Genomic DNA, 13,993 nt, shown 5'->3' on the forward strand with positions numbered 1-13,993 from the left:
CTTGCTGTATCAACAGCTCCCCCTTTTCTGCTGTTGTGGCCAGAAATAAACCATAAATACCCCCCTGTTCCTGCCCTCTAATGGCTCAACCTCACCAAACAACAAGTGGCACTGAAAAAAGAAGGACGCTACCACTTCCTAGCAGGCATACCCAGGTAAAAACCCTCACTGTGGACTCAGTCGGTGTAATAATTCCAAAGCAATGGAGTTAGATGCTGCTGCGTCAAGTGGAGACCAAGGTTTGGATGATTTTGGTATCATGGAGCCTACTTTAAAGGACTAATGAGTGTATACTTTAAGGATATAATCAGTTGATTTAATGATAATATTTGGCCAAAAAATTCATATAATCCTCCTATATTGATTTGGTGAGTTATAAATTGCAACTGTGACATTGAGCTTCTCTCCTGTGTGCGTTTCTGTGTGCTTCGAACATGCATGCATGATGGATGGTGCTTTGGCTGTGTGTGTGCTGTTGCCAAAAAGTGGAGGAGCAGTGGATCAGGAGGATGTCGGAGCAGCAGAGTGCCCCGGAGCAGCTGGCTGCTGGGAAGAGCCAGGGAGGAGTTGGAGCCACGTATAAGGTACTGGAGCAAGAAAGAAAGAAAGAGAAACCTGGTTTGATCAGGGATGGGCTGCACAGTTGGAGTCGTCCAGTACAACCACAAAGTCCAACTATAGGTCATAAATATGTAGCCTGGTGAACAGACATCAGAATATAAGTATTTTGTGGTTAGGAATTATCACAATATGTCTTTTTTAGGAACAATATGAGACACTTTATGAAGGCCAAACCACGCCCAATCGGGGCTGAGGTGAACCTGACTCCTCTCTGTATTCAGGGCCGGCTTTAGGCATAGGCCATATAGGCGGTCGTCTACGGCCTCTAAATTAAAAAAAAAAAGTAGGCGCCCTTTTTAGTTTTCTGCATTGAGGTAACAAATGAACAAATAAAGAAAGAAAGAAATACACTTTTCACCTCTGTAACTCCCTTTCTCACACTTTTTCGCCAGCAATATCAGGGACCAGTTGGTTATCTATATTGTAATAAATACAGTTATTTATGAAAATACAAATCTTAATTTTTGTCAGGGCTAAGGTTAGGGTTCAACCTAGTATTGTGGTAAATATCCACTTTTCATGTTATGGTTCCTCTGTGTGATCCAGGTGATGCTGTTTGAGTTTGAGAACTTCCAGGGCTGTAAGGCGGAGTTTTCTGCCGAGTGTAAAGATGTGACGGAGAAGGGACTGGAGAAGGTTGGATCTGTGATAGTGGAGTCAGGACCGTAAGTAATGCTCAATGTCTTTTAGAAAATAGTTTCCTATAGATATCTTGTTTGATATGGTGTCAGGTAAACTAAAACTCTTTTCCTTTTTATTTCCATCTTCTTTTCCCTCTCAGCTGGGCGGGTTATGATCGGCAAGGCTACGCCGGGGAGCAGTTCATTCTGGAGAAGGGCGAGTATCCACGCTGGGACACCTGGACCAACAGTCAGAACAGCTACACCCTCTTCTCTCTAAGGCCACTCAAAGTGGTGGGTTGACTATAGTCTCAATGCAAAACAGACACTGCAGCCACAGAGCTCTATAACTGTGCAGCCAGTTACACACTAAACATCATTGTTGTCAACATCTACCGGAGACATTTTGAGGACCATGTTGTCTGTTTCTCCTCTATACAGGACAGTGCTGAACACAAGCTACACCTGTATGAGAACCCTGGGTTTACTGGTAGAAAGATGGAGATCGTTGACGATGACGTGCCCAGTTTGTGGGGCCACGGTTTCCAGGATCGTGTGGCGAGTGTCAAGGCTCTTAACGGAACGTAAGGCCCTCCCTACGTCCCCTTTTCATCCATATGTCACTTCCTTTTCTATCTTGTTTTCTCTATTTGACCTGCAAAGCAAATAACTCCCTTCCTTTCCTCCAGATGGGTCGGCTACATGTACCCAGGCTACAGGGGGCGCCAGTTTATCTTCGAGAGAGGAGATTTCAAGCACTGGAACGACTGGGAGGCCCCAGCACCTCAGATCCAGTCTGTCCGACGTGTGCGGGACATGCAGTGGCACAAGAAGGGCTGTTTCACTGTCCCCGACCCAGCTCCGGCTCCCGGCCCCGGCCCCGTACCCGTACCCGGCCCCGGACCCGACCCCGACCCCGCCCCAGCACCTCCCGCCCCTCCTGCCACAGCTGGAGCCAGCTGAACAGGATCCTCACCCTAACACCCCCACCCACCAACCCCACAGCCCCTCTCTGACACCTCTCTGCCTTAACCTAACCATGGCAAACGCTGCTTGTGCCCAATGAGGAGTGCCATGTATGTTTCAGTGGCGAATAAAAGTTGTTTGACCTGGAGTTTGTTGGTGATGTTGTACTTGTAAGTCAAGGTTTTAAAATGGCTTTAAATGAGATATTTGGAAAGAATACTGTCACATATAAAACTGACCTCTATGTGGAAATAACTACATTTGGCAGATTCTTCTCCTCAAGATAATCCGCAGTTTATTTTCAAGTCGCGTGAGCCACTTTTACTGCTTGTCGTGTTTTCCCATTTTAGTCAAACAGCTCAAAGCTCTCATCCAGCAGCATCAGGACTTATCCAGTGAATAATGTGGATACTGGATCTGCTTAACAGCAATGGAAGTGATGTCATACTTTGTGTATGCTCGCTGTAAAAACAGAGCGCACCGCATTCCCCTCCGTAGTCGTCACCGTGCTTTTGATGAGCCTCATGATGAATGGCCACCAAGTAAATATTAGGAGCTGATATAGTGATGTAATTATTATTCAATTATGAGTGTAGTTTTAGTAAGTTAAATATGAGTCTTCTGATAACAGTGAGCCAAGATCTACAACCCAAATAGATTCCATCTGCAGACAAACTGCAGACTTTTTATGACATTAAATTGCTCATGCAGGCTTTTTTAATAGATGTTGATGTAATATTCCAAAATTCCCCTCGTATAAAGTTATTAAAAACAGAGAATAGAGTGACACAGACATTTTTTTTAAAATGTGTTTATTGGTTTTACAGATAAGTTCAATGCAAATAACATTTCGCGTTGTACAAACAAAAAAATGTTAACTAATTGGCAAAGGATTAAAAACAAACAAAAAACACATAATGAGAAACAAATAAATAGAATAAAATAATTAAATTAAATAAATAAAAAATAATAATGACAGTGACTGTAGGTGTGCAAGTTATATATAAGGAGATTTAAAGCTTAGATTTAGTGTAGCCCAGGAAGGAACGCCACATTTTCTCAAATTTGTCAGCAGAGCCATGAAGCATAAACCCGAGTTTCTCTAGTTTTAAGAGCTGTATGAGATCTCTCAACCACAAACTGGGAGGTTGGGTTTTTTTCCAGTTTAGGAGAACCAGCCTGTGCGCCATAACAACAACAACACAAAGGTCACAATGTTTATAATCAGCTCCTCTGAGAGGACTACCCTCTCCTGGGTCACCGAATATTGCAATCAAAGGACCCAAAAACCTCTGATAGAGTTTGGAAAATAGTAAGATAATTTAGGACAGAGCCAGGACATGTGTGCCAGAGTAGCAGGGAGCGGCCTACAACAGTCACAAACATACATACCTATATCTCCCTCTGTCACATGTCAGTACTTGCAAAAAAACATGCAGCTGTGAGCACATCTGTAGCATACTAACGTCTACCACACTGGGTCATGAGGAGGAAGCTCTCAGAAAGGCTTTCAGTCCACTTTACGTACAGATTATGTGGATTTTGGATATATTCTTGTAATTCTCAGTGTGTAGTTTGGACTATTTCTGGGCTATAATGCGTTTAAATCTGTGGTTTTCACTGGAGCATAAAGCCTTCTTGACATGAGATCCAACACCCAAATCCCTAATTCAGACGTACACAAAGAAAGTTGCACTACAATATGGAGCCTGATTGCTTTTCACACCCTTAAATTCTTTCACAGAACCCTCGACACAAACACAACCTTACACATATTCTTCATAAACAGTAGATGTAGGCTCAAGCCTGTGTTTTTAATCATCAGATGACTGATGGCACAATCAGTTCAGATTTACTCAAGTCTCTCACCTCTGCAATGAGGACAGAACCAGATATTGATCTTGCCTGTAAACTCAGGAAAAACACAAATAATTCTGAATAATCCTGCTGAATGCATTTACAAAAAAACACAGAAAAGACTTTTCCTGAGTTTTGAGGTCAGCCAATGTACGTTAAACAGAGTACCAATCCTTAATTGAAAGTACAGTATACTCACTTTTAACCACTTGCTGGTTTGAGAGTGTCAAAAGCAAGTAGTCAAACTGGGCTGTACAATTACAGGCCGCAAACAGACCCCACTGTCCTCTCACCATTCATTCGCAGAGCAGTCCAACACTGAAGTGGAAAAATCGGAGATGACCACAGCATCCCTTAAATCACCACTTTATTGCCATAAAGTATCTTAATATAAGTAAGGACAGACACTTTCTGAAGCCAGCCTGCTATCTCAGCACACAGCATTTGATATATATTTATTTAACCCTGATGCAGTCCTGGTACCTGGTGCCCCTTTTAATGTAGATGAGAATGAGTTTTAATGTGTCCTGTCTGGATGTGATTGTTGTGTTTTAATGTACCCTTTTAATAGATTCATTAGAGATAGATTATAATAGATTACTGTAGATTAGATTAGATTCATAGACCTGAATTTACCAAAATTGAAAATTAAAAGTATATTCCACTGTGTGCCTTGTATGAAATTAAACAAAAACAAAATTTGAATGCACCACAACCAGTTCACGTAACTTTTGGCTGTGAATAAATGAGGATCGAGTAACTCTGTTTCTGTTTCTGTGTTTTATGAGGTACAGTTATCTACAGGAGGTGGAGCATTTCAGACCTAAAATTGGTGGTTTAAGAAAATTGATGCCCAAGATCCTCCTCACTCTGTTCATATTCAGTCATGTCTTATTATCAATCAGATCTTCGAGGTAGCCGACAGACGTGTTTCTGAAATGCAAACACAACCACAAAAACACAGAACCTGCAGGGATTTGTTTTTTCACATGCCTCACCTCCATTCATCTTGTACGTCTTCACCAAGTCAGTGCAAGGTCATCTTAGCGCCCCCTGGAGCTATACAGGTGTTCATTTGCTTTCTTAAGGGTGCAGCACAGCACAGCCATGATGGTGATCAGCTGACATGTAATTCTAAACTCGCTGCCTGAACAAGAGAGGCTAAAACTCTCTACTTAGAGGCTATCCTATGTGATCACAGCCTAAACCAGTTGTAGCTCGTGCAATTCCTCCATAATATTGCTCGCTACTGTAGTTTAAACCAGAAGTTCTCAACCTGTTTTCAGCCAAGGACCCCTTACAAGATAGAGAATATATAGCCTATATTGTTCATTTCTATAGTCTTAGTTATGTGAAAGCATAACAAAACAACACAAGAGAAATGTATTAGAAATATATTAGACATGTATTAAACATATTTGCAGATTCTAAGAGTTATAGATTTGTTAGATTAGAATATAATCTATGAACTATTATACTGTAGATTTATATTTGATAGATAGATTTATATATGATAATTCAGATGAAGGAATCTGAAAACTTTTCACGGACCCCCTGGCAGAGTACCACGGACCCCTGGGGGTCCCCAGACCCCACTTTGAGTATCACTAGTTTAAACTATATCATATTTCATGTCCTCATGATTAACATCTAAAACCTCATCCTGCAAAGCAACTTGTGACTGTGAGATAAATAATAATAATGATAAAAAAATAATAAACTTTATTTATACAGCACTTTTAAAAAAAAAAAAAAGTTACAAAGTGCTTTACATGTAGAACCAGGATTTATTTATTTATTTGACAGGGACAATACATTTAGGCATTGTTACACTTAATTAAATTGCAACCAATGCAATGTATATAGGACTTCTAGCCGTAGCTAATTTGCAAATGTTGTCCCTGGTTTGGCTTTTTAGAAAGATTAAAAATACATAATACCACATCATACATAAAATCACATAACACAACATCGTACATTACAATCAATTTACATATGTATGTTCCCGATCAGAAATCAGTGATCACAGGTTTGGTTTAGTTTCAGCCAGCGTTTCACCTTTTCATTAAATGTTTTCAGGTCAGGTAGTGTTTTTATTTCCGTTGGTAGGGAGTTCAACCGCTGCAATGAGGCAAATAAAATCAGATAATACAAGTAATACAAAAATAAAAATGAAATGAAATACCCAGCGATAATACACCATAAAAACAATGATAATAATAATGAAACAGATAAGACATGTTGGAAAATAAATATAAGTTTTGAAAAGTGGAGCAATAGTGGAGCAATAGTGGAGAAAAACATATGAAATCTCACACAAAATATTCAAATAAAGTAGGCAAAATGGCATATAAATAATATAACTTGAGAAAAGCACTTACTTACATTATAACTCTGCAGCACCACAAAACCTCTCATCTAAAATCTTTACAATAGGTTGTATCTGTCCTCAGTAGAGACACTTTGATCCAGTTGTATTTAAGTTATACATATTATTTACTGTTTAAATGTACACTTAGCTAAAAAAAAAGATACGTATTAACACAATATCTTTTCTTTAATAGAAGACAATAATAACTTCTGTCCCCTTGCAGGATTATTGACATGCACATGAAAGGTCATCAAAATGAATTAAATAATTAAATGTGCATATTGTTTGCATTTTTTTTTTATTTGATCTCTTTACAGCCAACAGGAGAAACATGGCAAGTGAGTTAAACAGGGTTGACTAAAAAAAACAAAAAAAAAACAGCTTTGGAGCTTCCAAACAGCAGAGGCAACACATTTTGACATTATTAGTGCTTTCTAGAAATTGAATATCAAATAAACCCACTCTTGTGGAAATATTCAGCAGTATTTGGACTGTTATTCAAATCAGTCTGACTCTCTCCAGCACAGTAAAACCCATCTTTTACAATCCTTCTCTCTCTCTCTCTCTCCCTCTCATTGTAGGTGTGGGACTCTTGGCACTGTTTGTGCTGAATCATGTGGATATCGAACAATGACTGGCTGGACAAAACTGACAACTAATGAAATAACTTTGCTGGAGTGTGACACCCCAGGGTGGGGGGAGGCTACACGGTGACCCCTCATTTCAGTCTGCTGGGCCTATGGCAGGCCGATCTGCAGGCCGGTTTGGACACTGTGGGTACTCTTGGCAGAGTTTCCACCCCTGGGCGTCCCGTATATATTGAGCTCCTCATGCCATCACAAACACACTGGCACAGACAGGTACTGGTAAGAGGGGTTCATGTCCGTCAAGCTGTATTTTTTTTATAAAGTTTATAATTTAAATCAGTATTTGTTTTCATTTTGCTGCTAGGTTTAATCTCTACAGAACTGTGTTGCACTGCTGTAATTCTGTACTCAGAGAGCTGTAAACTTGTGTTGTAGGGAGAGGCACTTTTGTAAACATTGTGTGTGGGTAAATAATATAAAACAAAATCTATGAAACAGCAGATTGACCTGCTTATATTTTAGATAAAAAGATAGAAAAATCATCCATATATTTATCAGTTTTTTTTCTTTTAAGTTTCATCTCTGCCGATCCATTCACAATGGCCACAGACCACCAGAACCCTGCATCCAAGCAGCAGCAGCCAGGCTCCAGTGCATTTAAGGTGAGATGAAATGCAGCAGACATGCAGTGACCAATTCAAATTGCAACTTCCTGCTTTGGAGTAAGCACTCCTCCGAATGTCAGATTGGAAAGTGAGATCAGTAGCTCCACAACACTCACACTCTCCCTCCCCGTTTCTGTCGTTATATCGCACACAGCTGGTTATCTATGAGCAGGAAAACTTCCAGGGACGCTGCCATGAGCTGACTGGTCCCTGCAACGACCTCCAGGAAGCAGGCGTGGAGAAAGTGGGCTCCATACTGGTGCTGTGTGGACCGTGAGTTTGGGTCAGAGACAGACACAACACTAGAAAATGATTTAAATGTAGAGAGAATCAGAGTGGGTCAGTCAGGGGAAAAAAAGGTACTCATTTTGTGAATGGGATGGAAGGGAGGAAAATGGAAAAAAGGAACAATGCGCTACTAGCTTTCTTTCCTGCTTTGCCCCTAAACCAATCACATCCATCTCTTTCTTCCCTGCCCGCTCAGATGGGTGGGATACGAGCAGGCCAGCTGTAAGGGGGAGCAGTATGTGTTTGAGAAGGGGGAGTATCCTCGCTGGGATTCCTGGACCAACAGCAGGCGTAGTGACACCATTATTGCATTCCGCCCGATTAAAGTGGTAAGAAAGATACCACCCATACATATATATACATAGGGGCCTATACACACCAACATCAGTTGCTTAACAAACCATCCGCTGGCTTTTCTCCTCTCTCAGGACAGCCAGGAGCACAAGATTGTCCTTTACGAAAACCCCAGCTTTGCAGGGAAGAAGATAGAAATCATAGATGACGATGTCCCTAGCTTTCACGCACACGGCTACCAAGAGAAGGTCTCCTCTGTTCGGGTTCAGAGTGGCACGTGAGTCCATCCTCCCCGCAGATGTCGTGCAATACTGCAAATAACAAACTCTTGTGACTATCCTTTCATCTATAACTGTGTCCTATCTGTTTCCCCTCTCTGTGCCCACCAGCTGGGTGGGCTATCAGTATCCAGGCTACAGAGGATATCAGTACCTGTTTGAAAAGGGGGAGTATAAGGACAGCACTGAGTTCGGAGCCCAGATTCCTCAGATCCAGTCGGTTCGGCGCATCAGAGACATGCAGTGGCATCAGAGGGGTGCTTTTCACCCAGTCATCTAAGCTTGTTACTCTTTCCTGTCATGAACCCTGACCTCGGCCTTGCTCCCTTTCCAGCATCAACAACCCCATTTACACCATGCAGCGTTTTGATATCTACTGCAGCTGTTGCAGTAGTGATATTTCTTTGAAGCAAACTAATAAATCCTTATTGCTTAACATTTGAATCGGTTGTGTGATTAACCTCTGTTTGCTTATTAAGTTCTTTGCACAACATCTTAAAAAGGGGACGTCATCACAGGTGGAATTAAAGTTAGATAAGTCAGTTGTGTTAAATTATTTAAAATGGTTCAAGGAGAGGAAAACATGCACATTCTCAAAATTGTTTGTGGTGCTGGTTGTAGATCCCCTCCAATATGTACTTTTTCAAAAAAATGACTTTATTCTCGTAATATTATGACTTTATTCTCATATTACGAATTTTTTTCTCGTAAACTTCTGACTTTATTCTCATATTACAACTTTTTTTCTTGTAAACATATGACTTTATTCTCGTAATATTATGACTTAATAATAAAAAATCATTAGGACATTTAGTGTCCTAATGAAGGTCCTTGTTGACCGAAACGTTGACTAATAAAGCAGAGAAAAGTTTGTGCAGGAGCAAGTCATTTTTAAAAAAAAATATTTAAATACTACCATTAAAAAAATAGAAATATTTCAATGCTTTTAATATTGTAGTTTTAATGTGCACTGAGCAACTTTAACCAATAGATTGTGCTGCAGCAGGGGCTAACAGCTGACGTCACTTCCTGTTTCCGGGGGGAACGAAAAGGAAGTGACACATGATGAAACAACATGCTACTTTATCTGCTCGTGTAATACTTACTGAAATAAGAAAAGTTATATGTTAAATAGTATTTTATTCTAGTGTACTTCATCCCTATATCATCATTTCAGACTTCGGCTCACCGGAAACGTTGGTATGAAAATGTTAACTAATAGAAATGTGTTACTTAGCTTGTAAACAGGTATAATGTTGACCGTCTGGTCATATTCATTTAGGTATTATTGGACTTTAATCGTGCTGTCAAACCGGATAGCTAATTAACTGCTGTGCTTTAACTGTGTTAGGTCATTTCAAACAGTTATGTGAAAGTTTTAGGAGTTGTTTGTATCAACTTTATCCCAATAGAGAAAGAGAGAGACAACACATCTAACTCAGCTAGCCCAGACTCCCCTCCAAAAACTGGCAATTAAATGAGCTTTGCTTCTTTGTAAACAGAACATTCCTGTAAGACGATGTTTAAAGACGTTTTATGAGTCTTTTTGTTCAACTTTTGGATTCGGCATGCCTCAAAAACCTACTAGTTCACTAGAATTAATGTGGCCTTGTTTGCAAATTGACATAGTATACTGAATTTTGTCATTTTTCCACTTTATCATACTGCATTATCAAAACCTGGTTAGAATCACTATGTAGTGTGGAATTGGGACACCGTAGTTTTGCCATGAACGTGATATTATGAACTAAATGCTAGATTTTCTGTGTTTTTTCATGATTTCATGAGGTTCACTTCCTTGGGAAAATAAATAATATGGCCACATTGAGAGTATTAGGGCCACATTGAGGAAAACATAAATAAATCTGAGATTTAGAGAATAAAGTCATAATATAACAGTCATAGGTTTATGAGAAAAAAGTCGTAATATGAGAATAAAGTCATAATTTTACGAGAAAAAAATCGTAATATCACGAAAATAAAGTCATAATAATATAAAGTAGTAATTTTACGTGTTATTTTGGGGGGGGATAGTGCCTGAAAATGAGGAACGTGGAGCATCTTGTGAAGTTATACTTTAGTATAGGTTTCACTAATAATGAAATACTTAATCTTTTGGCACATCAGCACCACATTATCATAAGTATCACGACACTGCGTTTATTACGAAGAAAGAACCACATGGACCTGGGGGAAATTGCCTCTTTTGTGGAAGAGGAAGTGACTTTTTTTTCTCATAAAGTTATGACTTTATTCTTGTAATATTAAAAAAAAAAATTCTTGAAATAGCATTACTTTATTCTCATTTCATTACAACTTTTGTATCGTAATATTATGACTATTCTCAAAATCTCAGATTTCCCCCCCTCAGTGTGACCCTTATACTCTGTCGTACTTTTCCAAAGCATGGACAAAATTATTAAACTACAGAGCGATTTTGTAATCCAGGCCCCTTTACTATAATAACAGCGTAAGATCACTGAATAATAATGAAATGATAAAGTCATTGACACTAAGACTTTTGGGTCAGCTGAAAGCATCTGCAACAAAAAAGATGGAGCTTTGTAGATGAGTGTTTATTAAGGTTGTCCCGAAAACCATTTTCTGGGCTTCGAAGCTTCGGTGAGTAATATTCGAAGGTATTTGAAGCTTCGCGGCGCGGTTCAGCGCAACATGTTCTTCTGTCTCCATCTCCCCCGTTTCAGGGCCGCTGCCGCACTACTGTAGACACACGCACCTCTACACACAACAAACAGCGATATCTGTCTGAGAATAGCTAATAATTATTAATGTTGAATGTGAATCGTGGGATTATTCCTTATTTCATGGGCTTTTTGGGCATTTATACATTATTATAACACACTTGTATATAAAAAAAAAAACAAAACGAAGCATTTGAGTACTGTTTTGGAGGTTGATTACCATGACAACGATCGAAGCCTTGAAGCATTTGGGTCAGCCCTAGTGTTTATTTCACTGACTTTGACTTAACTGATTTTGAACCTTGTTATCCTTTTAAAAAAAATCTTCCTCCAACAGTCAAGATGCCTGTCCTGTGCAGTAACTGTGGTGACAAGCGTGCTGTGCTGAAACGTCCCAAAACGGGCCACTCGCTGTGCAAGGAGTGCTTCTACTGGGCCTTTGAGGAGGAGGTGCATCAGACGATCGTGGGAGCAAAGCTGTTCAAACCCGGGGAAGCTGTAGGAATTGCTGCCTCAGGTGGAAAGGACTCCACAGTGCTCGCACATCTTATGAAGCTCCTAAATGAGCGATACAACTACGGCCTTGAACTCATGCTTCTCTCAGTGGATGAGGGAATCTCTGGTTACCGAGATGACTCCCTGGAGACAGTAAAGAGGAACCAGCAACAGTATGAGCTGCCACTGAAGATTGTGTCATACGAGGAGCTGTATGGCTGGACTATGGATGCTATAGTGAAGCAGGTGGGACTGAAAAATAACTGCACCTTCTGTGGCGTGTTCAGAAGGCAGGCGCTAGACAGAGGAGCCATCATGCTGAAAGTGGCCAAGATATGTACAGGTAACTCCAACTAGCATTATTAAAATGTGAACGCAAGTACTTCAACTTTGAATTGTGACTGAGCAGTCTTAGCCTTAATGCCAAAGAATAAATATTTTATTACAATGGCTGGATGCGTTTTTTTTCACAGGTCACAATGCTGATGACGTGGCGGAGACAGTTTTGATGAACGTCTTGCGAGGGGACATCGCTCGTCTGCGCCGCTGCACTGCCATCTCCACAGTAAGCGAAGGCGACGGGGTCGTGCCGCGCTGCAAGCCCCTCAAATACGCGTATGAGAAAGAGATAGTTCTGTATGCTTACTTTAAGAAGTTGGACTACTTTTCCACTGAGTGTATCTACTCTCCCAATGCTTATCGCGGCTATGCAAGGACCTTTCTGAAGGACCTGGAGAGCGTAAGGCCTAGCTCCATAATGGATATCATCCACTCGGGGGAGAACCTGTCTGTGCGGGACGGGGTGAAGATGCCTGTGCAGGGGACCTGCACCCGCTGTGGCTACATCTCCAGTCAGGCTCTGTGCAAGTCATGTGTGCTGCTGGAGGGGCTGAACCGAGGTCTGCCGAAGCTGGGCATCGGCAAACACCATCGCCTGCATGACAAAATCCTCTCCAAGACGCCGCTTACTGAGAAGGAGGAGAGAAAGCTGAGACCAGTAGACTTTTGACAACTATTATCCCCTGTTTTATTTACCATAAGACTTAAGATATATAATAACATTTTACAATAAACCTTTAAACAGAATAGTTTAATAAGCCAACCGAGTTATTTGTTTGCATTTATCATCAATTCCATATTTATTGAAAGTTAGCACGGAATATTTTAATTGGTAAAACTGAGAAAACCTCTCGGACCACTGAAGCATCATCACACCATAAAGTCCATCCAGATGTTTTACAGCTGATAACCAGGGATCCCTGAGGGACTATGTAGACATACTTTCCAATGGTTTTTAAGAATTTTGTGTTAATCTTAAAGTTACGTTCAATAATGAATGAATGGTATGTGTGTGTGTGTATGTATATTCTGTATTACACACACATAACGACACCTATCTAGTGTACACCTACTAGGTGTGTGAGGTGCAGAAACAAAGACTAGCAACCTTCTTTTTAAAGTGAGATGGCTGTGCATGTTTCCACAGCAATGGAGTCTTCACTGATGGCATGTTTCATTTCTTCATTTTATCTTACTTATGTTCCAATGCACAAATCTCTGGGGAGGATATGATGACAGTTATGGTCACATTCCAATGTGTTTTATGAACTATATTAATTTAATAAATGCATTGTCCCATATCTCCTTGTTTCACCTGTTTTTTTTTTTATTCGGATGAGCAGGATGCAGTAATTATTAATGTCAATGTTTAGGCTTAGAAACCCGTGAAAAACCCCATTCCATGCGTGAACACATTTGTTATCAGACAAATTATCATGAAAATGTCCTTGCAGTTTGTCACTTAAAGCAGCAGTGGGTAGAAATGGAGCAAATATGATTGAAAAAAGTTATTTTAATAAAACGGTCACTATATCACGACAGTAGTGCATATAGACAGGTAATCATGAACGGAGGAAGGGAAACTACTCTGGATTCGGCTTTTAGTGCATTTTACAACTTTAAAAACTTAATTTTTTAATTAGGACTATTTAGGTGTTCGTACTGGGAAGTTGATTCACCTCAAAAAAATTATCCGCTGAGTTACAGACGTCTCTTTCCCAATGTTAGTCTATGGGAAAAAGTATTTTTGGGCCCAATGGCATCACGTGACTGACTGGAAGTTGCAGTACCACCGTTTGGCCACTACGAAAGGCGCACTTCCTGGGGGCTTGGTTGAGACCAGTTGAGGAAATACCAAGCTCCGCCCACTAGCCAGAGCACAGCCAATAGGAGCGCTCTCTCTGAAATCA

The 13,993-nt window shown here is 40.3% G+C and overlaps 3 protein-coding genes across 5 annotated transcripts; all 3 read left to right on the plus strand.

Annotated features, from left to right (window-relative positions):
- Positions 1–39: 39 nt before the first annotated feature.
- Positions 40–2,355, plus strand: LOC141769574 (beta-crystallin B3-like). Of its 2 annotated transcripts, none has more exons than XM_074638781.1 (6): positions 40–155; positions 487–584; positions 1,168–1,286; positions 1,403–1,535; positions 1,683–1,825; positions 1,931–2,355. In XM_074638781.1, exons 2-6 carry the CDS (start codon positions 510–512, stop codon positions 2,202–2,204), a joined length of 744 nt encoding a protein of 247 aa, XP_074494882.1. In that variant the 5' UTR covers positions 40–155; positions 487–509; the 3' UTR covers positions 2,205–2,355. The 2 variants fall into 2 exon arrangements, with proteins under 2 accessions (XP_074494882.1, XP_074494881.1); XM_074638780.1 differs by having other exon boundaries at positions 84–239.
- A 4,915-nt stretch (positions 2,356–7,270) lies between these two features.
- crybb2 (crystallin, beta B2) lies at positions 7,271–8,991 on the plus strand. 2 transcript variants are annotated; one of them, XM_074638782.1, is made up of 6 exons: positions 7,271–7,301; positions 7,597–7,684; positions 7,842–7,960; positions 8,172–8,304; positions 8,404–8,546; positions 8,659–8,991. In XM_074638782.1, the coding sequence occupies exons 2-6, from the start codon at positions 7,622–7,624 to the stop codon at positions 8,825–8,827; spliced, it is 627 nt and encodes a 208-aa protein (XP_074494883.1). In that variant the 5' UTR covers positions 7,271–7,301; positions 7,597–7,621; the 3' UTR covers positions 8,828–8,991. The 2 variants fall into 2 exon arrangements, with proteins under 2 accessions (XP_074494883.1, XP_074494884.1); XM_074638783.1 differs by lacking the exon at positions 7,271–7,301.
- A 593-nt stretch (positions 8,992–9,584) lies between these two features.
- On the plus strand, positions 9,585–13,384 carry ctu1 (cytosolic thiouridylase subunit 1 homolog (S. pombe)). The gene is made up of 3 exons (XM_074638785.1): positions 9,585–9,747; positions 11,587–12,087; positions 12,218–13,384. Exons 2-3 carry the CDS (start codon positions 11,592–11,594, stop codon positions 12,751–12,753), a joined length of 1,032 nt encoding a protein of 343 aa, XP_074494886.1. The 5' UTR covers positions 9,585–9,747; positions 11,587–11,591; the 3' UTR covers positions 12,754–13,384.
- Positions 13,385–13,993: the final 609 nt, after the last annotated feature.

This window comes from Sebastes fasciatus, chromosome 6, assembly GCF_043250625.1.
Source record: "Sebastes fasciatus isolate fSebFas1 chromosome 6, fSebFas1.pri, whole genome shotgun sequence".
Lineage (NCBI taxonomy): Eukaryota > Metazoa > Chordata > Actinopteri > Perciformes > Sebastidae > Sebastes > Sebastes fasciatus.